At 36.9% G+C, this 25701-nt stretch overlaps 1 protein-coding gene across 13 annotated transcripts in view; it reads right to left on the reverse strand.

The window, feature by feature from the left end:
- The window catches only part of Dgki (diacylglycerol kinase iota), a 428822-nt gene that overhangs the window by 126495 nt on the left and 276626 nt on the right, over positions 1-25701 (reverse strand). For 9 of the 13 annotated variants that reach the window (XM_058575765.1, XM_058575763.1, XM_058575762.1 and 6 more), the window contains 3 exons: positions 23535-23646; positions 7125-7324; positions 2970-3032 (listed from right to left, as the gene is read on the reverse strand). In XM_058575765.1, the coding sequence (XP_058431748.1) occupies positions 2970-3032; positions 7125-7324; positions 23535-23646 (375 nt within the window). The remainder of the gene's footprint in view (positions 1-2969; positions 3033-7124; positions 7325-23534; positions 23647-25701) is intronic. The other 4 variants (XM_046434202.1, XM_046434200.1, XM_046434199.1 and 1 more) reach the window with 1 other exon arrangement.

The raw sequence follows: 25701 nt of genomic DNA on the forward strand, positions 1-25701 counted from the left end.
GGAAGTACAACCAGAATCTGTCCTGGGACGCTTGTCATATTATATTGTAATCATAGGGTAGGAACTCAATTAGCTCTGTTCTTGGTATGCTCACCCCCCTCCATCCCCCCAGGGAAGAAACCTTAGCTTTCTGATCTCTAGTTTCAACATCCCACTGAGTATCTGGTATCTGAAATAAGCACTCAATGTTCTTTGAAAGATGAAAAAAAAATGAATTAAGTATAAATTGGGTCACATGGTTTCATTTTGATGGGAGAAAAGCAGGAGGGAAATGGAACCTAATGAAAGGGAGCTACTAAAGGATAAATGAACTCAAAAAAGAAACACTTTATAGTTTCGTACGCTTTGGCATTTGTTAAAGAGGAGCTGGTAGTTGGAGCATTTAATGTGACTTTTCATGATTAACGAAAGGTAGTTGTGTGTGTTTGTGCTTCAAGAAAGACTTTACCAGGAAACCTCTTAATTTTAAAGAATTTGTTAACTTCGTGACATGGCAGATTTGTGGAGAAATATTCTTTGTTTTGTCCTCTAGCAATGAGCCACTAAATACCATTGATTAAAATTCATCAGTTTATGTGTGGTCATATGTGATCAAAACAAAAAAAATTGAGAATTCTTCTAAGCATAAAGCTGAAATTTTGCAGGAACACAGACCTTAGTAGTATGTTGCAATCCTTCACAATCCATGCATCACACTGTCACCCCTGTGCATTCTCCCTCCCCCAGAAAAGCCACTAGGAAGCACGTGAGAAAGGATTACTTTAAAAAGGATTACTTCAAGCTGCTTCAAGAAAGCAACATTTGCTTGGGGAACAGCAGAAAAAGAGGCTTCTCTGAAAGAAAGGATCATCTGTTTAAAAAGAGAAAGAGAGAAAAAGAGAGAGGTGCTCTGAACTGAGAATGGCAAACCTGAGAGCCGAAACGAATCAGAAAATCTCAATGCATGATGATACCAGGGCTCTTGACTTTCATGGGGACCAAAGCCATGTTAACATGATTTTTAAGTATTTCTGAAAATAGCCAATAACAGTCTGAGAGTGGATCAAAGCTAATCTATCATGGCTATAATATAAAAAGACATAAAACACATTGATACACTTGGCCTTTCTCCATTCTCCTTGCTCCTTAGAATCAGATAAGATTCTGTTATCTGATTTTTAAAATAACACCCAGATTGAATACATTTTGATTACATAAATGTTTTATTGGTTATACATAGAAAACCTATAACATATAGCATTTAATATATGTCACATACAGATATGAAATATTTTCTGATTGATATTTAGGTTTTAAAGGTGGACAGGGCTTGCTATAGCCCATGGAGACTAGCATGGCAATCCACCTCACTGTGGCACACACACAAAGCCCTGGAAGAGACACGGCGAAAAGGTAAATGCCACCTAAACTGAACCTGCGGTGGAAATACAGTGACTACTGACCCATTTCTGTTGTTGACATTATCACTGGAGAGACAGCTTTGCTATCTATCACTGGAACCAGCAACAGTAAGGATCATTATAAGCCACTCATCAAACTCAAGTTTACTGAACACAGAAAGTAGAATCTGCTCCAGCAATAACCTTCAAATTAGAAATTCATTTTCTTATTGATTTTTGACTGTTCAACTTGAAGCCCCATGAAGCAGTGCTTTGTGGTGTTCACCACTAGGTATACAGCATAAAATAGCTTCTGACAGTAAGAAAATGCAGAATAATTATTTTTTCATGAATATACATTTTTAATAAATAAGACTAGAATTGAAAGTAAGATCTAAACTAAACTTCAGGAATTGCTTTTCAATCCCACTAGATATATTCTTCTACTCATTCATTCCACCAACCAACCATTGTGGGGTTTCAGAACACTATGTGTTAGACCTGTGAACAAGGCCAGCAACACAAAGATCCCTAAGAAGAAATTGGCAATGATCTGAAATAGACCTGTCAACAGTGGGATATACAGATAGCTCATTGTGATTAATACCAAGTTAGACCTCGGGAGCTATAACAGATTCATCAATAGTAAGCTCCAGTGGGGGTGTAATTAATTCTGACAGTAAGACTAAGGAAGAAGTCTTTGGGAAGCAATCATTCCAGTGGGCCTTGAGAGATACACACAATCCTGACTGATGAGAGGCAGCAGATTGTCGATGTTTAAGAGCAGGAATTTTGAATCCCGATTGCCTGAGTTTGAATCCCAGTCTGAGTTATTGGCTTTGTGACCTTGGGCAAGTTGCTTAACCTTTCTGTACATCAGATTCCTTGTATACACAACAGAGAATGATTTGGCATAGTGTTGTCGGGAGAGTAAGTTAACATACGTAATGCTAGGTAAGTACATAGGAGGTGGAGAAAAGGAGGAGGACAAGACAGAGGAAGGGTATCAAAATATCCTAATGTGAAATCCTACAAAAAACATATCTTCCTTTTATTTGGTTGGTTTTGGCAGAAAACAAATATAATATCCTGAGTACATTGTGCACAGACTACTAAATGGATCTAAGAATACATTTTACTAACTCGGTCCCAGCCTGGGCCACTGACCTTTCATTACAGTGAGAAATATTCACGTACAGACACCCAACACTCCACACATAACATTGGGGGTCCACCCACACATCAAGGGGGTAGGCACTTCCTTCAACTCTACCCCAACCCACAGGCGATGGAGGGGTCTAAGGCTTTGTCCGCAGTCCAAAAAAACAGTGCTTAGTATGGGATGCTGTAGGAGCCCCTGCAACCTGAATGAAACCATTAATCCTAAAGGATGGATGCAGACAGAGAGCATGAAGGGTATCAGAGCTTCCGTTTCAAATCCAAGAAGGGGACCAGACAGCAATCGTGGCCAGGAGGTGTCCTCAGCAGAGCAGCAGACCTGTGAAGGGAAAGGACGCCGCAGGTAGTGGAACCCTGAGGAGCAGGAGAGGTTGGGGACAAAGTGTAAAAACGCAATGGCACTGTACTCACATGGAGAAGGAGCCGGGGGGAGCAGACACTCGCCTCAGGTCCGCAGCTTGCACCTGGTGGATGCTAGAGGCGGCGGGGAATGAGCAGCGAAGACAGAGTCAGCAGGACAGCGTGGACAGACAAGGAGCAAGCCGGGGAGAGAAAGAGAGACACACAGAGTTTAAACAGAAATTAAATGAGCGCATCACCAACAATGGTCGAAAGGAAAATCAAGCCAGTCATGGAAATCATCCAGAGAAGCCGGTGACAGCAATGAAGCCGACAGGACACATGGAAGGGGCTGGTTCCAGGCAAGCCACAGACCGACCGGACACAGGCCAATGCGGGAGGGTGGGCTGCGGGCACAGGAGGCGTGGCCATGGCCGCCCTTGCTTCATTCAGGTCATCCAGGACACCAAGGAGAGGAGGCACACACTTCCCCATGGAGCCACTCGCTGGCCTCCCACACCCCTCCTTGAGATTAGCAAAGTTATGCTTTCATCCAGCCTTCGAGATTCCCCAGGCTGTGCAAGAACACTAGCACCCAAAAACCTGGAATTATTCGATATGTGTCCTCTACTCACAATAAAAGGTGATCAAAACATATTCTCCAGCATCATTATATTTGTGATTTTTTAGATTTGTTATGTTTGTAATGGTTTCTGAGAAACACAGTGATCGAGATGGCATTATGAATCTCCTCCAGGAGGAGTCACTGATAGGACAGGCACTGGGATCCCAAGGGGGAAACCTGAGGGCCTCCCCAAAGAACAGAGACAAATAAACCCGCAATTGCCCCATTTCAATAAACTGTGTGATGAAAGCAACCAAGCCAAGCAAGGGGGCAAATAACACCTAGAACTAGAGAGAAAGGACACTTAGGGAAAGGGATACTTCTGGAGCCTGAAGAAAGGGGGACAAAGAAGGCAATGACCAGGAAGGCTGTGAAGCTGAGGAATGGGGCTTTTCATTTCTGGAAAAACCATCATAGCTGAGTATTGGAAGAGACTATGTGAAGGGCAGCATCAGAGGGTGCAGGGAAATGAACCCCAGGATATTTCATCAATGCTGCAAGAGGTAACTCATATGGCCTTGGAACTAAGGCTGTCTTACAAGGAGAGAAGACATTCAGGGAGAGAGTCAAAGACTTGGGCCACAAATAGAAGGCAGATTTCAAAGAAAGTGGTGGCTGGTCTGCAGATGTCAAAAAATACACTTGACTGAGATGACTCCACAGGTCACTGTGAATGAATGGAGGGTGGTTCCATTCACACACCTGGATGGGTTAGGCTCATGTGGATGGCAAGAAGGAGAAGCCGAGGAAATCATTAAAGAGTCCAAGCTTTAGCATATAATTTGAGGATGTTATGGGATACTAAGGTAAAAATGTGAATTAAGATATTTGGGTATGATTTTTCAATTTTAAGGGAAAAAACAAAAACCCAGGCTGAAGTCAGAGGTCTAAGATGCAACCTCCCAGAGAAAGGTCAGATTCAGGAGGAAGAGCAGCACTGTCCTGGTGAAAAAGCAGTTGTGCAGGGAGCCACAGCCCTGAAATCTCAAGCCGTCGCAGTTCCATGCTGTGTGACAGGCACATTCCTTAAGATGACCTGAATGGCTGGCCTTCCCTTATGGGGAACACACACAGGTGTGTCAGCTAAGATTCTAAAGACACTGTAGAGCAGTTCCCTTTCTCCTCTAATATGAAAGAAAGGAGAAATAAAACAGAAAAAATAAAATAAAACAGAAAAAAAAAATTAGTCCTAGTGGATAAAGTAAGAAGAAAGGAAACAAGGAAGAAAGGGGGAAAAAAGGTAGGCGGGAAGAAAGGAAGGCAGAAAATAAAGGAATGAGACGTCTTTCAAGTAGCTCTTCTTTACATGCAAGAGTGAACTTCACACACAATGGCTAGGTCAGAGGAATGCTTGGAGTGCCAGAGGTGGAAGGAAGTCTTAAAGGCAAGCCCGACCTTCAACTTAAAACTCCCTCCACTTGGAAATCCCATGGAAAAAGTTAGATTTCAAAACCTGACTTCCAGTGAAATAGAAGCCATCTAAATGCAAAGGATGAATGAATGAAGATCAAGGTGAAAGAAATCGTTCAGTGAGCAAGTATTAACTAGTAACTAGGTTTTTGCTTTCTTTTAGAAATGTGCTATCTGTATTGATATGCTTAAACTGTGGTGTTGAATAATAGTTTTCCATCTGTACTAATAAAATGTTTGGTTTTTATTCATTTTTAAATTATTTTTTAAGAAATGAAAAGCATGTTTTTATTCCCATTTTACATAGGTCTTTCATAGGCCTGGGGCTGTTTTGATGAAAACACCACTGCCCCCTGGTGGAGAGAAAGTAACTGCATTTTTGAGGCTGCTTCTTAAATACCTGCCCAGCTAAGTACAGGAAATGACATCATGTGTCATATTTGCCATGAGGACAAAGAAGGGGGAAAAAAGAAAAACTACTTGTATTTAGTTTTACATGAGAAGAAAGCCCACATAAATTCTAAACAATATGATTACTTAGCAAATTTTAATTCTTAACAGAGGGTAAGAGTTGTTGGAATTGAAACACTTGAATACAATTTCATGTCTATAAAATACAGAAACACTAGGCATGAGGCTGTGAGCTCTTTGTTTATAGACATCAAAGACATTTAGCTTCATGATCTCTTCTTAATAGACCATCTATCAATGTGACCTGACCCCATAGGTTATGGTATAACTTCAGAAGTGGCTTTTCATTTATTAGTTCATAGATTTCTGCCAAACCAATGGCTCATGGCTTAACTCTTTCATTTCTAGAGGAAATGTGGTGAACCAGGTACAACTGCTGACATCCCACCTTTGAAACATACAAACTCATCAATTATATATTCAACCTAGAAGAAAGGACAAAGTAAGAAGGATAAAAAGCATCAGGAATGGGCTAGGAGTTTCATCAGCTGCAAAATGTAAATAAAGCAAGAAATTTCACTTCACAGCAGCTCTGGAAGATGAGCTGGGCAACATTCCAGAAAAATCCAGGCTCTGGGGAAGAAGGAAGGAGAGGACCTCTCCCCCAGCCTCGGACTCGGAAGCAGATGCCAACCACAACACTTGCAGAGCCCTGGCTGCCGCCCTTCCTAGACATCTGCCACCCCAGAGAGGTTATGGGAGCCATGGCACTGGTGTCAGCGGTTATTCTAGGAACTTCTGTGGATTATCACCTTGACTCTAGGAACAGGTGGCAAAGCATGTGGCTTTACAGGCAATACTGAGGAAGCCAGCCATTCAGTACAAACAGTAACCATGCATCACAGGCCACAAACAGGAAGTTTCTTGAGGGTTGCTCACTGTGACAGAGAATGGCTCAAGCTAAGCCCTGAAATGGCCTTAGGCACAGGGACATGATACACAGAAAGTACTCAAAAAGTGCCCCAAAGCCCCTTCTTTCTCCATCCACTTCTCTAATCCCAAAAAGACAATTACATCACCAATTGGAGTAAGGCACATCGAAAAACAAATATGCATTCTAAGTTATTGAGTCATTACTGCCTTACCTCAATTCACTTAATCAAAACACCTAAAAACAGGAAAAGAGCCCAATAGGGATACCAGGTGTTTAAGAGTAGAAATAATAGGTCTGGTTAAGTCAGGATTGTAGGATGCTGCACAGAAAAGCAGAACTGAGCTGAAGCACCAAAGTCCACAGGACCCCAGATGGAAACACCAGGAAAGGCACCATTCACCAACAGGCAGAAGGGGATGCGAAATGAACAGAGGCAAACCACAGGCCAGCACGGCCAACCTCTGTTACTGGAGAAACACCACCCTCCCAGGGACCGGGTAAAGAGCAGGCCAGTTGCATGCCCCTTAAACCCAAACCAAAAGAACGCCTTATGTGGGTACATTGTATGACCCTAAAATCTCTCTTATGATTTTTGCCAGGATATGTGTGTATCCAAGTGGCCAGTGAAGAATCATCTGTCATAAGGTAACAAGTAAAAGGATCAAGGGATCCTTTAATAAACAACAACAGCAAAAAAGAATATGTTCCCAGGAGAGACACCAGGGACTGCTGAGTTTCCTGGGCTTCTCTCCCCTTCCCAATAGCGCGGTCCCAGACCATGCACATGCTCTGCGACCTGCTCGTCAGGGTCTTCATGGGAACCCGGGTAGGCAAGGAGCAGACTCACTCATTGAGTAAAGGCATGGAGGTTCTCCTCTTGCTCTTCTGAACCATGTTGGCCTGATTCCTCAAGGAGATCCGAATCATGGCCGGGGCCAGCCTACAGGGCTCGCCGTCCACTTGCATGGGGATGGACTTGTACGTTAGAAGCATGACCTCACGACACTGGTGCAGCCTTTCTCCATGGCCCCCGACTTGCAGGGCAGCCTGCCAAACAAGTTGAAAGAGAGCCAGAAGTTATTCTTACTTAAGAGAACTAGAGACCCCATGTCCAAAGGGATTTTGATAAACATACTAAAATTCACTAGCCATCAGTATAAGAAGAAACATCAGATAAGCTATTTCTACCAATCAGCTAAATAGTCAAAGCTCTTAATGAGTTTATCATGAATTTCCACTGATCACCACTTTTTATTTTATGTATTTAAAATCTAAATTTGGCCACACTATTCTAATACAAAAGCTTTCCCTTTGTATTAATCTATTCCCATTAAATAACCTATGTAAGTACTACAAAAAGGATATAAAGAAACTAAAGTATACTGTGATTAATTTCTAAATTATATTTATCCCATTCTTAATTCTGCAGCCCATCCTTGGTTATTTTTCCAATGTGGGAAGGTTTTTCCTTTGCACATTAACCTTCCTCAAACTATTTCTAACCTGTGTAAGATAAATAGAATGCAGAATGGTAATTACTCAATTTAAAACACTCTGGAGAGCTTTGAGGATGAAAATAAAAACATCACAAGAGCTCAGTTCACCTTGGTAGCCACAGAATGAAGAGTCAAGTTAACACTGACTCTGAGTCAAGTCAAAATTCTCCTGAGTAAAAAAATATGCCTTTTGTATCATTTATCCTTGCAGGGGTGAATGAAAATCATACATTTCTGGTGAATGATATGCATAGATGACACAAATTTTATTCAAGAGTTTAATGAATATTTGCATACAGTTAGCATAAAACTTTATCTGGATCAATCTTTAAAAATCTTATAACAGCCAAGAGGTTTCCACACACCCCTTTGACATTTACCACAGTCCTCCTACCAACCAAGTGGCAACCACTATTGATTTCTATCACCATGGGTTCATGTTGCCTCAACTGGGACTTCATAAAAAAGAAATCACATAGTCTGTAACCTGTGTCTGACATCTTTTGTTCATTCTTATGTTTGACTGACATTTAGCAAATTTTATTTCTTCCCAATGCTTTGGCAGGTGGACGTTTGGCTATTGGCAGTACACATATTTTGGTGGATATATACTCTCCTAGGTACATAGAATGGAGTAGAACTTCTGTGTCATTACTTAAGATGAATGTTAACTTTAAAAGATACTGGCAAATTGTTTTTCTATTAACTTATAATGAAGTAAAAGCTTAAAAGTAATCAAACACTAACTCTAGCACAAAAATCTAAAAGACTGACTCTCAGGAAAAGGGAAGTATTTTATCAGCATGTTGCCATAAGGCTCTTTATGAGCAGAGGGAGAAAAACTTATTAATTGAGATTTCTACGAAGCCAATTTGCATTTACTTGACTGCCAGATATTGTCCTTATCTGATATTTTGAATGGACTTTGCATTAATCTGAACAATAAAAAATGATTATAAATGCAAAGAGAAGGAAAAGACAGAGACAAAAAGAAGGGAAATAAAATAGAATAAAAACCCAAACATAACTTACTGAACACCTTCGATGCTACACATGCTGAACAGAGGGCTTTAGACACATTTTTATTCCATTGGTGGGAGAACAAGAGAGCAAGGGGAGCTTCACTTTGGACTTCCACCTGATCCTCCAGGATTTTTTTTTTTTTTTTTTTTTTGCTATCTAAGCTGTGGATTTGAACCACTGTCTCTCCTTCAAGAATTCCTCAATATATTTCCTTTGCCTTTTTGTACTTTTCAGCCCAATATGCACCTGATATTATCCATTTCATCCACTAGAGGAAATACCGTTTTATCTCCCCCAAACCTCACCTTAACTAGGCTGAATGGCAGCTACAAATGAAAAATTTGCCAGTTAAGAACGTATTCCTCTGAGTTTAACAGAACTGCAAATTGCTTCAACACCTTCAACCTCCTTAGAATCAGGGGGCCTAGACAGCACTATAAAGCACTTTGAAGCCATCATCTCAGACTAAAAAATAGGTCAACAATGGAAACAGGTGAGTACTACTTATCTATGATGCTTGGGACCAGAAGTGTTTCAGATTTCAGATTTTTTTTTTTTTCCAAAATTTAGACTATTTGGATAACCATAATGAAAAATCTTGGGGAATGGGATTCAAGTCATACACCTTTCATAAAGTGTACTCCTTACAGTTGTAGCCTAAAGCTAATTTTAAATGTTATTGTTGGTGTGTCCACATTTTGATGTTGGGCATGTGAGATCAGATGTGAAATTTTCAGCTGTGGCACCCAGTGGATGCTCAAAAAGTTTTTAATTTCACAGCTGGTCCCATTTGGGATTTTCAGATTAGGATGCTCTACATGTTCTACAAACAAGCAGAGTTCAATCGCTATCAGTGCCAGCTCTCTGGGCCCACCAGCATCTACCCAAGATCACTGCAGGCTCACAAGAGGAACCACCATCATCAGCTTGCAGAATAAAGATATTTCTCCTATTGTAAAAGACACATGTTCAATTATTTTTGGAACAAATTTAGGGCATACGTAATTTTAAAAACACTGAGTAGCAAAATTTATTTTTCATCTCTCAGAGTGGTCAAGACTTAACATCCTATATAGTTGCAGGTCCTGTTATAGTTTGGATATGAGATATTCCCCAAAAGTTCACGTGTGAGACAATGCAAGAAAATTCAGAGGAGAAATGACTGGCTTTTGAGGGTTTTAACCCAATCAGTGAATTATCCCCTTAGTGGGATTAATTGAGTGGTAACTAAAGGTGGGCACGGTATAGCTGAAGGAGGTGAGTCATTGGAGTGTTCCTTTGGGGTTTATATTTTGTATCTGGCAAGCAAATTTTCTCTGTGCTTCCCAATCATCATGTGAGCTGCTTCCCTCCACCATACTCTTCTGCCATAATGTCCTGCCTCACCTTGAGCCCCAAGGAACAGAGCCTGCTATCTCTGGACTGAGACCACTAAAGCCCTGAGCTCTCAAACTTTTCCTCCCCTAAAATTGTACTGGTTGGGTATTTTAGTCACAGCAGTGAAAAAGCTGACTAAAACAGCCACCAAGAGCCACACACACCTATGATTTCCTAGGATGAATTCTTTAGCAATAAGACGACACTGGTTTATTAAGAATGCAATTAACTGTTGAACTTGGCATGTGCTACTCTTGTAACATTTCAAGTATTGCCTTTCTGGGGAGGAAGACTATGATAGTCCCTGAATAAGTGCATCTCTTGTCACTTAGTGCCCTACAGGACTTTTTTTTTTTTTTTTTTGGTCCACAGCTATGACTTGAGATTCTGTCTCTTCTCTCTGTACTCCTCTCTGTATTATTCTCTTCTCCTCTCAAGCCTTCTGATTTTTTACTCAAATCCTTACTCTACCTGCCAAGGGTAAGCCCTGTGTCATAAAGCAAGAGCAAGTCTTACCCCCCCATTCCTCATCCCTGCTGCCAGCTCTGCCCATCAATCAGCCTCATCCTGGATGAGGATGCTCAAGGCAGAAGTCAGCAGCTGGCAGAGTAGACAACAGAGACCATCAACAGCACTAGAAGCTGTTTGTCTTTTGAAGACCAAACCTGCAAACAAACCTCTTGCCAGACTAAACAAGAAAAACACTAATTTGAATTACTTTTAGAAAGATGGAAGATAGCAAAGGATATAACAGAGAATTTTTGAAAATCACTAAGAATGTTATGAAGGCAATCAATTAGAAAACCCAGATAAGAAAATATCAGGAAAAACTGTAATTTGAAAACTTTTGCGTAACAAATACAAAAATTGAACAGATTAGAACTATTTTAAAACTTGAAAGAGCAAATATTATTCCCCACTTCATATATCATCACAATAAGATTCCCTCAAAAGGTACTTCTGGTATTTAATTTGAATGACATTGAATTTTTCTATTAATTTGGGAAAATTAGGATCAGTAGTGTATTGAATTGTCCTATTGATGAATATGTCACAGCTTTCCACTTATTTTTCTCTTATATCCTTCAATAAAGTTCTAAAGTTTTCTATACAAAAGTTTCATGTATTTACTGATTTTGTTAATATCATAAATGACATATCTGTTGAGCTATGGCTAGATTGGTGGAAGACTATTGATTTCTTTTTAACAGAATAGGATATCAGCCATCTTTCTTATGACTTTTAATACTTTGTTGTGAATTTTCATGGAATTTATATGTATGGGATTATATCAGTGGAAATATTAGAAAGTTTGCAATTTTTTTCTTCTAATTTCATTTCTGTGACTTATTTTATTGGCCAAGCCTCCAATTTTATATTGAAAACTTTTTGAAGACAGACTGATCTTTTTAGAAGGAAGAAGAATTCTACCACCAGCAGACTTCTTCAGACTCAAGCTTCAACATCAAGTCTTCCCAGGTCTCTAGCCTGCCTGCCCAACTAATCTCTCCAATCTTTCTTTCTTTCTGTCTCAACACATATACACATACATGCACTTGTGCACACAAGTTATTAGTTATTTCTCTGGAGAACCATAACTAATACACTTGTTAATGTATTCTATTATTAAATTTGAAGAACAAAAGTCCACAAATAACAGAATAATTTGAAAGAAGAAAGAGCAATAGATAGTAAACTTCCCCTATTAGATACTGAGATATGCAATTTTTTAAGATACACTAATTAAAATAATGGAAATGAATAGAAAGAACACAATAGACTCATATGGGTAAGAATATGGAATTTGTTGATGTGGCATTACAGATTATTGAAGAAATGATGGCTAATTTAACCAATGGTACTGGGAATATTTCATGCTACATAGAGAAAAATAAAATCAGTACTTTACATCATATACAGAGGAAGAATAAATAAAAATAAAAATATAAAAAGTAGCAAGCTGAAAGAAAGAAGAAAGCAAGTGTTTCTTTCCACCTGAAATAGTTTGGAATTCAAAAGTACTCCAAAAGCCTATGTTACAGACTTAGTCCATAGGCCATGACACTACTGGGAAGTTGTGGAACCTTTAAAAGGTAGAGGTTACCTGGAGAAAGTTAGATCATTAAAGACATGCCCTTGAAAGAAATATTGGGACCCCACCTGCTGTTCTTCTTCTCTTTTCCATTTATAGCCATAATGTGAGGATTTTCTCCATGATGTGCTGCTTACCACAGGATCAAATGCAATAGTGCAAGTGACCATGGACTGACATTTCCAAGACTATAAACCAAAATAAACTCTCTCTCTTTAAAGTTGATTATCTGAGGTATTTTGTCACAGTAGAGAAAAGCTAACAACACCACCATTCTTTTTTTCAAGCAATGTCTCTAGCAGTGGCAGATTCTCCTTTGTGCTTTCATTTCCTGTGGGAAGTGCCCGGTGAGCTACTCGAGGGGTCTTTACTCAGTGGAGTAAAGAATGGAGACAGATTGTAGAAACTAACTACATAAGTTCATGACAGACCAAACAGAAAAAAAAGGGAGCCATAAAAGGAAACATTCAGTTTTATACCCATTAGTAAATTATACAATAATTCCTCCAAAACCTGTAATATCCTGAAATACTTAGAATAGTGATAGTATAAACAATATATCCAGGAACAATGGGATAAAATACATACATACAAATCTGGGAAGAAACATATCTTATTAATTTTTTAATACAAGACTAGTGGTATTTGCCTCTTATACTAAACTTACTCTTTTATATTTTGTAAAGCAAGAAGTGGAAAACTAAATGAAACATATTCTTAAAGCACTACATACAAGATAGCAATGAAACATAATTTAGACTGCATTCAATGAATCATCTACTTGGCATATATAATCAATCGAACTAGACATGAAAAAAAAGAAAATGTGATCCATAATGAAGAAGAAAAATGAAATTATCACAGGGTGGACTTCAGAGCAAATTGAACACTGAAGTAAAGAGGGCTGCTGCAGATGGAAACACGTCAATAGAAACTACTGATCTCAAAAGCAGACACAGAAATATTTTATTTCATGAGCTGTGAGACAAAAATAAGCAAACTATAACACAGGCATTTGAATACCATAAGGAAAGGGAAAGGAAAACAGAGCAGAATGTACATGGAAAAAAATTCCAAATGTGTTGGGGGAAAAAAAATCAGTCTTCAAATCCAAGGAGATTAACCAATCTAAAATAGAGTAAATACAAAGAAAACCACTGTGATAGGCAGAATAATTCCCAATATAACAATAACAAAGATGCTTACATTCTAATTCCCAGAAATTATGAAAACCTTACACAAAAATGAGCCTTTTCTGAATACACTGAAGATGTGGAGATAGGAGATCATCCTGGATGAACTTAGTGGGCCTAGTAATATCTTAGAGGTCCTGATAGGGGATAGATGGGAAAAGAGAGTCAGTCAGAGAAGATGTGAGAATAAAATACAGAACCACAGGCCAGAGAATGAAGATGACTTCTAGAGGCTGCAGAAGACCAGGACATGGATTCACCCACAGGTCTCCAGAAGATACAGCTCTACCAACAACCTGTTTTAGACTTATGAACTCCATAATTGAAAAATAGATTTATGCTGTCTTAAGCCACTGTTTGTGGTAATTTGTTTACAGAGATAATAGGAAAGTGATACAACCACAAAGAAGCTTCATAAAATCAAAAATAAAAAGACAATCTCAAAAATACAGGAAACGGACTGGGGCTGTGGCTCAGGGGTAGAGCGTTTGCCTGGCACATGTGAGGCACTGGGTTCCATCCTCAGTACCACATAAAAATAAATAAACAAAATAAAGGTATTGTGTCCATCTACAACTAAAAATATTTTTTAAAAATAGGGAAAAAATACATTATCATCAGGGGAATAAAGGTACAAATGATAGTTGACATTTTTTTCAAAAAAATACAGAGGAATGAAGAAAATGAAATAACATAATTAAAGTGCTAAAACAAGCAAATTAGCAAACAAACCTGTCAATTCAGAATTTTATCTCCATAAAATTAAAATTTTAAAACTGAGTGTCAAATAAGAGTATTTTCAAAAAGTAAAATTTGTAATTATTTGTTGCCTTCATTTGAGAAATGCTGGGGGAGATCTTTCAAACAATAACAAAATGATGCTACATGAAAACTTGGATTGACAGGAATGAATGAAGAATTCTGGAAGTGGTAAATATATAGGTAACAAAGGGTTATCAATTTTCTTTTATCTCAAGTTCTTTAAAAGACAATCCACTGCTGAAAGCAAAAATATTAAATTGTGGGGTTTACTTATGGCATATAAAAGGAAAGTATATGAAAATAAGAGAGCAAGGTAAGTGGGAAAAGTAAAATTATGAGAAAAAGATGGATAACAAATTACTTGTATTAGGAATAGAGGAGAGGATCCAATAGTCATTAAAAGGATAATAACAGAACATTATAAATAACTTTATGTCCATGGACTCAACAAGTAGGTGAAATGAAAAAATTCCCTAAATAATTTAACTGAATAAAATTGATTCTAGAAGAAATAGAGCTGGGCATGGTGTCTACAGTCCCAGCTTCTTGGAAGGCTGGCTCAGGAGAATCACAAGTTTGAAGCCAGTCTGAGCAACGGAGTGAGGCTCTTTTCTTTAAAAAGAGTAGTAGAATAGAAATTTGAATAATTCTGTACCTATCCTTTTCTCAAATGAATTTTAGAGCCAAATGGTTCATTGGGAAATTCTATAAAAATATAAGAAAAAATAAATAAAACAAGTTTCCGTAAGTTCTTTTAGACAAATAAAGAATGTCGTTTCTTATTTCAATTCATGGAGCAAACAAAACTTGATATCAAAATTGAACAAAGAAAATAAATTAATCAACCAATATATTTCATAAACATAGTCACAAAAATGCCTAATAAAATATTAGCAAATTTTATCTAGCAAGATAAAAACTAATAATACATCAAGACTAATACGAGTGGTTTAGCCTAGAAATGCATGATTGATATAAGCCTTTTTAAAAATAAGAGGAATTTTTGATTTAAACAACAGAAAGGAGAAAATTATATGTCGTTTTTGCAAGATGCAGAAAAGCATTTAATCAAATACACTAGACATTTGTGACAAAAAACTCTGAGGGAACTAGGAATATAATAGGAATATTTAAGGGAATAAAGAATGTTTACTTTAAAAATAAGCCTATTAAATAACATATTTTATGAGGGAATATAGATGTTTCTCCCTATAATCAAGAATAAGACAAATATGTTAATTCTTACCAAGTTTATTCACATTTTACTGAACATACTGGCCAACTCAAAAAGGCAAGAAAAAAAAATAAAAGGTATGTAAGAAAACAGTGAGACTGTCCTGACCCACAAACAACATGATTGTATGTATAGAAAAACCTAAGGAGTCTGCAAAAACTACCAGAACTAAAAAGGATTTAGAAAAGCTATAAGATAAGGTAAGTAAGTAAGTAAGTAAATAAATAAATGCACATACATCAGTTTTCTACTTACCAGCAATAATAATTGTAAAACTTAAAATATCATTTAAAATTGCCTCAAAAAGCATAAAATATTTAGAAATTAACAGCTGTGCCGGAAACTGAAAACTACCCTGAAGTTAAAAAAAAAAAAAAAAACATTACTGAGAGAAGATAAAAACATCTAAATAAATAAATAAATATATGTGTTCATAGAATGGAACAATCAACATTGCTAATATCCTAATTTTAAAAGTTTAGTGCAACCCCAATTCAAAATCCAAGAGATTTCCAATAGATATTGACAAATTATAAAGTTTATATGCAGATGCAGAGGAGCTAGAATAACCAAAATTCTCTTATAAGAACAAAGTGAAATGAATCATATTACCGGACTGAAGACTAACTATAAAGCTAGAGTAATCAGGACAGAGTGGTGTGGGCATACACAAGCTAGAAGGATACAGATTTCAGAAAAAGGTTCACACACAAAGGGCAAAGGCACCAAGTCAATTCTATAGAAAAGGAAAGTTCATTCAACAAATAGTGCAGAAAAATACTAGATAAACATTTTTAAATGCATAAATAGCATTTAAAAATTAAAAATTTAAAAAATTGATACATAAAAATTAATTTTAGGGTTGGAGTTATAGCTCAGGGGTAGAGCACTTGCCTAGCACATGTGAGGCATGGGTCTAATCCTCAGCACCACATAAAAATAAATAAAATAAAGGTATTGTGTCTTTGTACAACTAAAAATTTTTTTTAATTAATTTAAATGGAACCCTTATAATAAAAGCTAAAACAATAAATCTTCAGGAAGAAAATATAGAATGCCTTCCTGATCTTTCTTGGAATAATCAAATTTAAGATGCATATTAGGGCTAGGGCTGGGGCTCAGGACAAAGCACTTGCCTAGCATGTGTGAGGCATTGGGTTCAATCCTCAGCACCACATAAAAATAAACAAATAAAATAAAGGCATTCTGTCCATCTGCAACCACAAAAATTTTTTTAAAAGATGCATATAAGAATCTTTAAATTAAGCCTACTTCATAAAACTGGAATTCATAAAAAATGTTTTAAATGTGTGCTCATCAAAAGAAACAATAAAAATACAAAAAGAAAAGCACAAACTGAGAATACATTTGCAATAAATAAGTCTGTCAAAAGACCTGTGTCCACAATATGTTTCTGGCAACTGAAAGATAAACAGCCCATTAACATATACAAAGACACAAAGATTGTTATTTTTAAAAAAGACATACGAGGTAACAATAAAGATAGATTTGTTCTTACTCTTATTTTTTAAATTTAGAACATAACTATTTGCTCCCAAGTTTTATTAACTTTATAAAACACAATTTTTTGGGGGGGATGGAATATTACTTTCTCCCCTCATTCTGTTTTGTCAAGTGCTCTCTCATGACAGCATTTGTATCTCTTCTAGTAACACTTTTTCAGCACCTAGAGGACATTTCATTTAAGTCACTTCTCATCCAAGCACATTGCTATTGTACTCTGTACACTGTGAACAATATATAAATTCTAAAAAGAAGTTTTAAAATTCTTATTAATAGGATTTTTAAATGTTTAAGTCATTGAATCAGTAATCTCATTCCTGGAGATTTATCATAAGAAAATAATCTGAAATGTGTACAGATTTTTACAAACCAAATAATTATGTTAATTACAGGATTATTTATGACAACAAACATTCAGACCCTAAAAGTTTCATAAAATAATTTTTCATAAAGGAACAATTATTATATGTAGTGGTATACATTTATACAACGAACTGGTGGGTATGTGACTATTTCTAGTTATCAGTTTTACTTATGATAATATAATTTCATGTATATTTTAAGACATAAAAATAAAGACATTGGAAGAAAATACATCAAAATACAGTCACTTATGAATCATATGATTGCGACTGATATTTTTACTTCAATCCAAACACTAATGTGATTATCAAAATCAGCAAATATTTAATGTTACATTTTCTTTTCTAAAAAACATAAAATATTATATTACATGGTAAATATAAAACTTCAACCCTGGGAATTTCCCCATGTAATTTTTTTCTCACTGAAGAACTTTTTCCCTTCCTAATTCATAAATATAAAAGAACTTATACATTTTAATTTCAATTAACAAAAAGATCAATGTGCTTTCTTTAAAGTTTATAAGACAGAAATCTTGGATTTCATACTGAATAGCAAATTAGGCTCCCACTTCCTCAATCTGAATAATGCTTTGAACTGTCTTGAACAGTTTTAAATTACTTAGAAACAGACTTAACATGAAAGGACCTTCACAACTATAATGGCAGAAAATTGTGGCAGAAATAAATACAAATTACAATGCCTGATTATGGCCTGTGTAAAATCCATAAAGGAAATCAGGAGACCCAGTACACAGTGAAGAATCATTTTAATTAGTAGGAATGCATTTCAACCAATATAGTGAATTGAAGACTTCTGCTTTGAAGTTTGTAATTACAAGATAAAGAGTCTAAAAGAAATAGTCTTTTTTAAAAAATTATATTCCAGTAACTCTATTTTAAATCTGTCTCCAAGAGCCACTCTGAATTTTCTGTTCTTTGGAGTTTACTTAAGTTATAAGCAATCTACAAAAATATTAATTGTTTATTCCATTAGCTTGAAAGTACATAGTCTCTAATGACTTCAGACATGTCGATTTCTAAGAAAAATAATTTGCTTCTAAAAGCGTTGACCTACTAGTTATGTTTTTAAATTATATGGCAACTATTTTAAATACACAAAAATATGCACACACAACTCAAATAACTTCATTCTTCTGTTTATATAATCATCTTAAACAGATGCTTGAGATTTCACATAATTTTCCTTCTTTGAAATATAATCAATATGATAGTTTTAAGAAATGCAGAATTGAATGACTAAAAATAAGCCCTTTCCATCCTGAATGAAAGCAATGATGGACATGGGTGTGAAAATAGAGAAGTGGGTTCCAACAGAGAGTACTGGGTGCTAAAGACCAGACATCTTAACTTACATCTCACTCCATTATTCTGCAGTAGGATTTCCTATTTTGGAAGCGGTTAGGAATCACTAGAACTGGCGATTTTATCACACATTGATGATAGCTGGCATGCATGCATTTCATTATTCATATTGCACAAGGAGAATTTAATTGGCATGATTTTGGTATTCCATTTCCTGTTTAAGAACTCCCATCTACTATTATTTTTCTCTTTTACCTACAAATGATAGGATGGAATAAAGTAGGATGTGACAGGCCCCTAAACCATCTCTGCAACCTAGAGAGGTCTCCTGAGCTCTAAATATATACTTCCCATTGCCTGTTTTTACATTCCCTTAGATATCTTCCAGGAATTACAAATTCAAAATATGTAAAACCGAGTCCATTGCTTTAGTAATATTCTCTTTTCTATTTTCTACGTCATTTAAGGTAGTCATTCTTCACCTGGTTGCCTAAGGTCCCAGAGTTCATTTACACCTCTCCTCCTTTACCCTTCACAATGAGTCACTATGTCCAAGTGACGGAAACTCACCCTCCGTCTTCCTTGCCACTTTCTTGCTTCTGGCTTCCAGGTCTCCTCGCTTCTTCACCTGGACAAGGCACCAATGTGTTGATTTGTCCAGCAGCCTCTAGTGGTAGAGTCTGGTCGCCTCCCCACCAACACCTAGGCAATCTTTCTAAAGCACAGTCTGCTCCTCTCACCCCACTCCCTCGGCCTGTCCATCAACAGCTCAGCGGGCTGTTTCTACCCTTTATCCATATGTCTGTCTTTACTCACTATATGTATAGGGTTGCTCAAAGGTGCCACCATTGGCTCTCTAGGATATGTGTCCTCAGGCTAGTTCCTCTGATGGGAACCCCATGGGGCCACATCACATCCCAATTCCTTCCTCCTCTGTGAAGCCATTACTGATCACCCCATCTCTCTTTCCTATTATTACTTATGCTTTACTTCCAGGATTTATTACATCGGACTGTGATAACATTTTTACTTCTTGGGTCTCCCTCTATAACAGTAAGCTGTGAGCACCCCAAGGACAGTGCCTTTCCTAAGCCCATTTCTCAACCATTTTACCTAACAGCATGTCACCCATGGATTTAGTATCTGTGGATTCCACAAATACTTATAAATGACACTGAGTGAATAAAAGCAGAGATATTTAAGTTGAATTTTTACAATTCCTATTAATTGGAGACCATCAGTGTTGCCCAGATTTCCCACACATTGCATGTCCTTTTTATGACCCAGCCTCAAAAATTACATAGCACAGCTTCCACTGTATTTGACCCCTCGAGGCACTCACAAGCCCAACCAGACTCATGGGGAGGGCACATGGAGCCTAATTCTTGATGGATGTGTCCAAACATTCAATGCTGTTTTAAATCCAATCACCATCAGAGGATGCTACAGAACCAACTCATTATTTTGAAAATATAGAAAGAAAAAAAAAACATCTCTTATCCTGCCTTTCCTATGTAAGCATATATCTAAGTGATCAAATAGCAGGTGAAGAGAGACCTCTCTTTAAAGAAACATTCCAATTAATAAATGAATTAGAATGTCACTCTTTTAAAATCCCTAATGATTGTTGTATCCAGACAATGACTATCAATATCTGCTAACATTAAAAAAGAGAGGAAAGACACAACTACTTATTATACATCCCCTTTGGAAGAAGAAAACACTCCCACAAAGAGATTTGCTGGAAAATATCAATAATGTCCCTAGAACTTCCTACAGGCCAAGCACCCATTATCCAAAATGCTTGGGACCTGACATGTTTCAGATTTCATATGTTTTTGGATTGGGGAATATTTGCATAGTCTTTACCAGTGGAGCATCTTTAATCTGAAAATCCAAAGTGCTCTGAAATCTAAAAGCATTCAGTAAGTTTCAGATTTTGAATTTTTGGATTAGGAAAGCTTAACATATACCAGTGTACAGGAAAATGTACCCAGAGCCAACTATCAATTTACTGAAACTGGAGAAGAAAGAACAGCATGTTAACTGAGACTTCAGGGATGATATTAATGAAATTCAGACTTGGAAATTTTACCAAACAAAATGACCAGGTTTTACCAAACAAATGACAAATTTTACAAATTTTACCAAACAAATGACCAGGTTTTGTCAACCAACAAAAAAGGGAAAAGATAAGAGTTGGAAAATAATCTATACAGGTTTGAAAATCTTATCAATCAAACAGAATGTGTAAACTATTTTTGGATCCTGATTTAGAGAGATAGAGTGTAAGAAAACAAATGGCATTTCAGAGACAACTAGAAATTTGAGCACTAAGTAGATATACAGTGATATTCAACAATTTATTTTAGATAAAATAACATTATTGAGGGCTTTTTTAAATAAAGGAAATTCTTTCTGGTAAAATAACATAACATCTGGAATTGGTTTCAAAATAGAATAAGGGTAAACAGTCAGAGATAGGGCCAAGTATCATTGTCTATGAGTTGATTAGTATAAAAGCCAAGTAGTGGTACTTGGGGGTCCTTTAAATAACTTTTTCTATTTTTATATTAAAATCTTCCCATTAAAAATATATTTTAAAAAAGTTTATTAACTCCCAGTTACACTTAATAAAGTAAAAACTCCTTGGTAAATTCTTTATGCACCCTAGGATCTGGCCCTTGTACTTCTCCAGCACCATCTGACCCACTCTCACTTTCTCCCTACCTTTATACTACATAAAGCTACTTACTTCTAGTTCCCACACAGGATATAATTTCTTATACTTGCAAGTGTTTGTAAATTTCCCTTTTTCCAGAATGCCAAGTTCCATTCTCCTCCTGGTAAAATTCATTCCACTGATCACATTTCCACATTGCCAGCTACAGGTATCTGGCTCTCTGCTGAGTCCCCACAAAGCAGAATTGCAGTGATGGATGCCCATCATTGGCTTCTCCCAGCTGCCTCTGCAGCCCTCCCTACCCTTCTTTCTGTCTTATGAAGCCGATCTGTTTGGACTGTATTGGTGGCCTCTGTATCCTCTGGCTCCTGGTCAGGCTTCTCCAGAGGAAGCCACCTGCAGAAGGTCCAGAGGACAAGGAAACCATATGTGTGCTCTCCTCTGCCTGGAAGGCACAAGTTGGCAGCTTCCTCTGCCAATATCACATCTATCAAGGGGCCCCTTCCAAGTACTTCTCTTTCTATTATGGATGACCATTTCTTTGTCCCTCGTCCTTCTGCTGAGGAATTGTCGCTTCCTATAAACTTAGTGCACTATGAATAAAGAGTCCCTCTGTTCAACTCTCCTCTAATAACTCAGTTTCTATCTGCCCATCTCCCCTGCTCAGACACTCATTATACATTTGTAAACAAACAACCCCCAAACAGACCACATGAAGAAATACAGATATAGACTGAGAAGCCGTAGAAGGTGAAGAGTCAAAAAACACTTTAAAGGGAGAGGAAGAACAAGGGGATGTTGGAACCTCTGCTTGACTGGTAAGCTACTTGGGCTAGAAAGCAAAGATGGACGTGGGGAAAGCTGGAGAATCAGAGAAAGCTTGCCGTCAAAGGCCAAGAAAGGATTTAAATTTTGACCCTAAGGGCAAAAGGAAAGTATTTGGTAGTCCTTATGCTCTCCTAGGGTTACACAAGGGACATCATCCCTCAGACAATTCTTGACAGCCTTCTACCTCACGGCCAGGACCAGGAAGCTCTGGCACATGGTAACCATTCAATAAATGTCCACTGGATCAGTGAATGAATGAATGAGTGAACACATATGGACAGTTTGGGTTTTTTTCTCCCTATATACCAGCATAGTTTGGTCACCTCCAATAATACTTCCTTGCATACCTCCTGTCTGAACTTAATCCAGTTTTTTCTTTGATGTATCTTCCTTGTAATTACCATGCAAAGCACTGGTGAGAAACAGCAGCATATGAGCTATAACCCTAAAAAGTAGGTCCATCTCACTCTTTCATACCATAACAACCTATTTCATTCTAGAGATGGCAAGTTGAACAAGGAACATAACTCAAGTGGTGGAGATTCTTGCCATGACCATTGTAGGTTATTCTGTTAGGAAGTCATTTGAAATTCACAAGAGGATTGAAAAGAGATCCATTTGCTTGATTTTGAATGAGAAGTACAACCTCCTTGCTCTTGTGCACAAGGTTTAATTAACCAAGTACTAACCAAAGATTTCAAGTAGAGGCTTTAATCTTGATTTGTTTTTTTCTAACTGATAACATAGATTGATTTACACAAGATAAAATAATTGTATAATTTTAATTGGTTCCCTCATTTAAGAACAAACAGGAATGCATAGATAAAACCTATTTGAAAACATACTTTTATTACAAATTTACCATTTAATACAAGCAAACAGTATTGAAAAAATCAAGTGATCTCAATATTGTAGCAAGTGAATATTTACTAAAGTCACGATAATGATGTCTTTCTATATGTAAATATTTTGAGATAATGGATATGCCCATCTCATGCATAAGTAAGTAAGCAAGATGAAGTTGAACACAAATAACCAATTGAATTTTTGCCTAAATATTCTAGTACTCAGTTATCCAAAAAGTACTAAATGCTATGGTTTTTACATCAGTGCTGAGATATTTCTGTGGGATATTGCTTTTTAATTAGCATGAAAATTTTTTATTCTGGTAGAAAATTAAGAAAAGTATGAAATGATACTAATTTATTTATTTTTTTTTGAAATTCAATCACATGTTCATGAGTTTTCACTTTTTTCATGTTTTTCCTAAGGAACTTTATATTGTATAAGGACTGTAAATTGATAAACTCTATGATTTAAATGCATTTTGTTTCAACAAAATAGTTGTACTGCTCACCAAAGAGGCCATGGTGAATCCAATGACTTCAATATAGCCATCATCATGACGCTGAGGCTCAAAGTCATGGTGGTCTCCCGGGTTTCCCCAGGGCATTGTGCCAGCACAATATCTGCAGGATAAGGGGAAAAATAGAAATAAATAGACTCTATTCTGCTCATGATTCTGTCATTTGAGATCAACTGGCAGTTAAAGTAATGAATACATATATCAAGACCTCACATAAACTCCATAAATATGTGCAATTGTACTTATGCATCATTTTAACTCAAATCTAAGTTACTTATTTACAGTTAGAACCAATGCTCATTAAGTATAAGAACAGTTTTCTGCTCTTGGTATACACCTTTCAAATGAAAAGAAAATGAATTTATCATCTCCAAGGTACGATCCTGCGAAAATGGCCATAATTTTGCAACAAAAGCATCCTGTGGTATCCAAATTTCCCCTAACTCATTATTTATCAACATTTCTCACTTTAGGATTATGTCTGTTTCTATGCTCTCCTATGAATTCTCTTTAGGTGGTTTCGGAATTGGTGTTAAGGGAAGACACACACATACTAGTTTGAGAGACAGGGAATGGAGAAGGGTAGCATTCACCACAATATGCGTGATTTTAAGATAAGAAAGGCCTATGAGAGAAGAAAAGACAACTGAAGAAAGTAGAGGAAAGGGAATGGGGAAAGACAAAATCAGAATGGAAGGGGGAAATGAAAACAATTAGAAAAGTAAAGGAAAGAGAATATAAAAGGTCCAAGAAAGAGGAGTATAGGGATAAAAAAGGAGAAGAGAAGAAGAAAAAATACAGAATGCTACTAGCCAATGTTTCCTGAGAATCTAGGCCATCTACAGAACTAAGCTAAAGATATCTCTGGAATGAGACTGCAACTGACTATACAGAGCACTGCCAAGAATAATCAGGAGACTACGATGTGTTTTCACAGACATAAATTTACATAGAACTCTCATTTTAATTAAATTCAGTCTCAGTAAACTTTATCTGCAGATTTTGTGTCTGAGTTGGTTAGTGGGTGGGTAACAAAGGGTTAGAGATCCATGCCTTCCAAAATCTTGGCTTGGAAGCCAAGAATCATATTTGATGTTGCTGAGGTAATGTGCTGATTTTGAGACTAGTTACTCTTAAATATTCCTTTCTTCTGAGGTATATAATAGTACCAAAGATAATTGACATCCTGGCTAGAAAATGCTTCTCTAATTGATTCTATTTTTTCAAAGCAATCGCCTGGCAATGAAATCCACACATGAATCAGGCTGGATGGTTTCCTAATAGCTTTTGGGAAACTGAGAACAAAAATTTATTCACTTCTATCACTCCTGGAGGAGGCAGAGTAGGGATAGGAGGGTAGTAATTGAGAACTAAGCAAAATGTTCCAATCAAAAGGGGTTTGGGGTCTGTTAGGGCTGGATGAGTCTAGACTAAGAATGCCATGTGACACACAAAACCACCTACCACAAAGAACACTAGATAAACCAGGTAAGAGAATAAAATTATCATCTGAAAACCTTTCATGAGCCATTAAGATAACTGATTTTCTTCTACAAATGGCTATCCAGTTTTCCCAGCATCACTCATTTAAAAATCTATCTTTTCTTCACCTTATGCTTTTGGCACTTTTCTCAAAGATGAGATAACTCTTGTCAAATGTAGGTTTGTCTCTGTGTCTTCTCAACTATCTATTCCCTGGGTCTCATGCCTGTTTTTGGCCAGTACCATTCTGGTTTTGTTACTATAGCTTTGTAGTATAATCTGAGTTTGGGTACTATGATCCTTTAGCCTTGTTATTATTGCTCAGGATTGCTTTGTCTATTCTGGGCCCTTTATTCTTCCATATGAACCTTAGAACTATTTTTTTTCTAGTCTGTAAAGAATGTCATTGGAATTTTGACGCAGATTATACGGGTTACTTTTGGTAATATGGCCATTTTTGACAATATTAATTCTGCTTATCCAAGAACGTGGAAGGCCTTTTCATCTTCTAATGTCTTCTTCAACTTATTTCTTCAGTATTCTATAACTTTCATTGTTCAGATCTTTCACCTCCTTGGTTAGATTTATTCCTGGGTCTGTTTTTAGGCTATGGTGAATGGAATTGTTTTCTGATTCCTTTTCTTTGCGGTTAATTATTGGTACATAGAAAAGCCAT

Source organism: Marmota monax, unplaced genomic scaffold (genome assembly GCF_021218885.2).
Source record: "Marmota monax isolate L192 unplaced genomic scaffold, Marmota_monax_Labrador192_F-V1.1 WCK01_AAM20220418_F8-fsc00122, whole genome shotgun sequence".
Taxonomy (NCBI): domain Eukaryota; kingdom Metazoa; phylum Chordata; class Mammalia; order Rodentia; family Sciuridae; genus Marmota; species Marmota monax.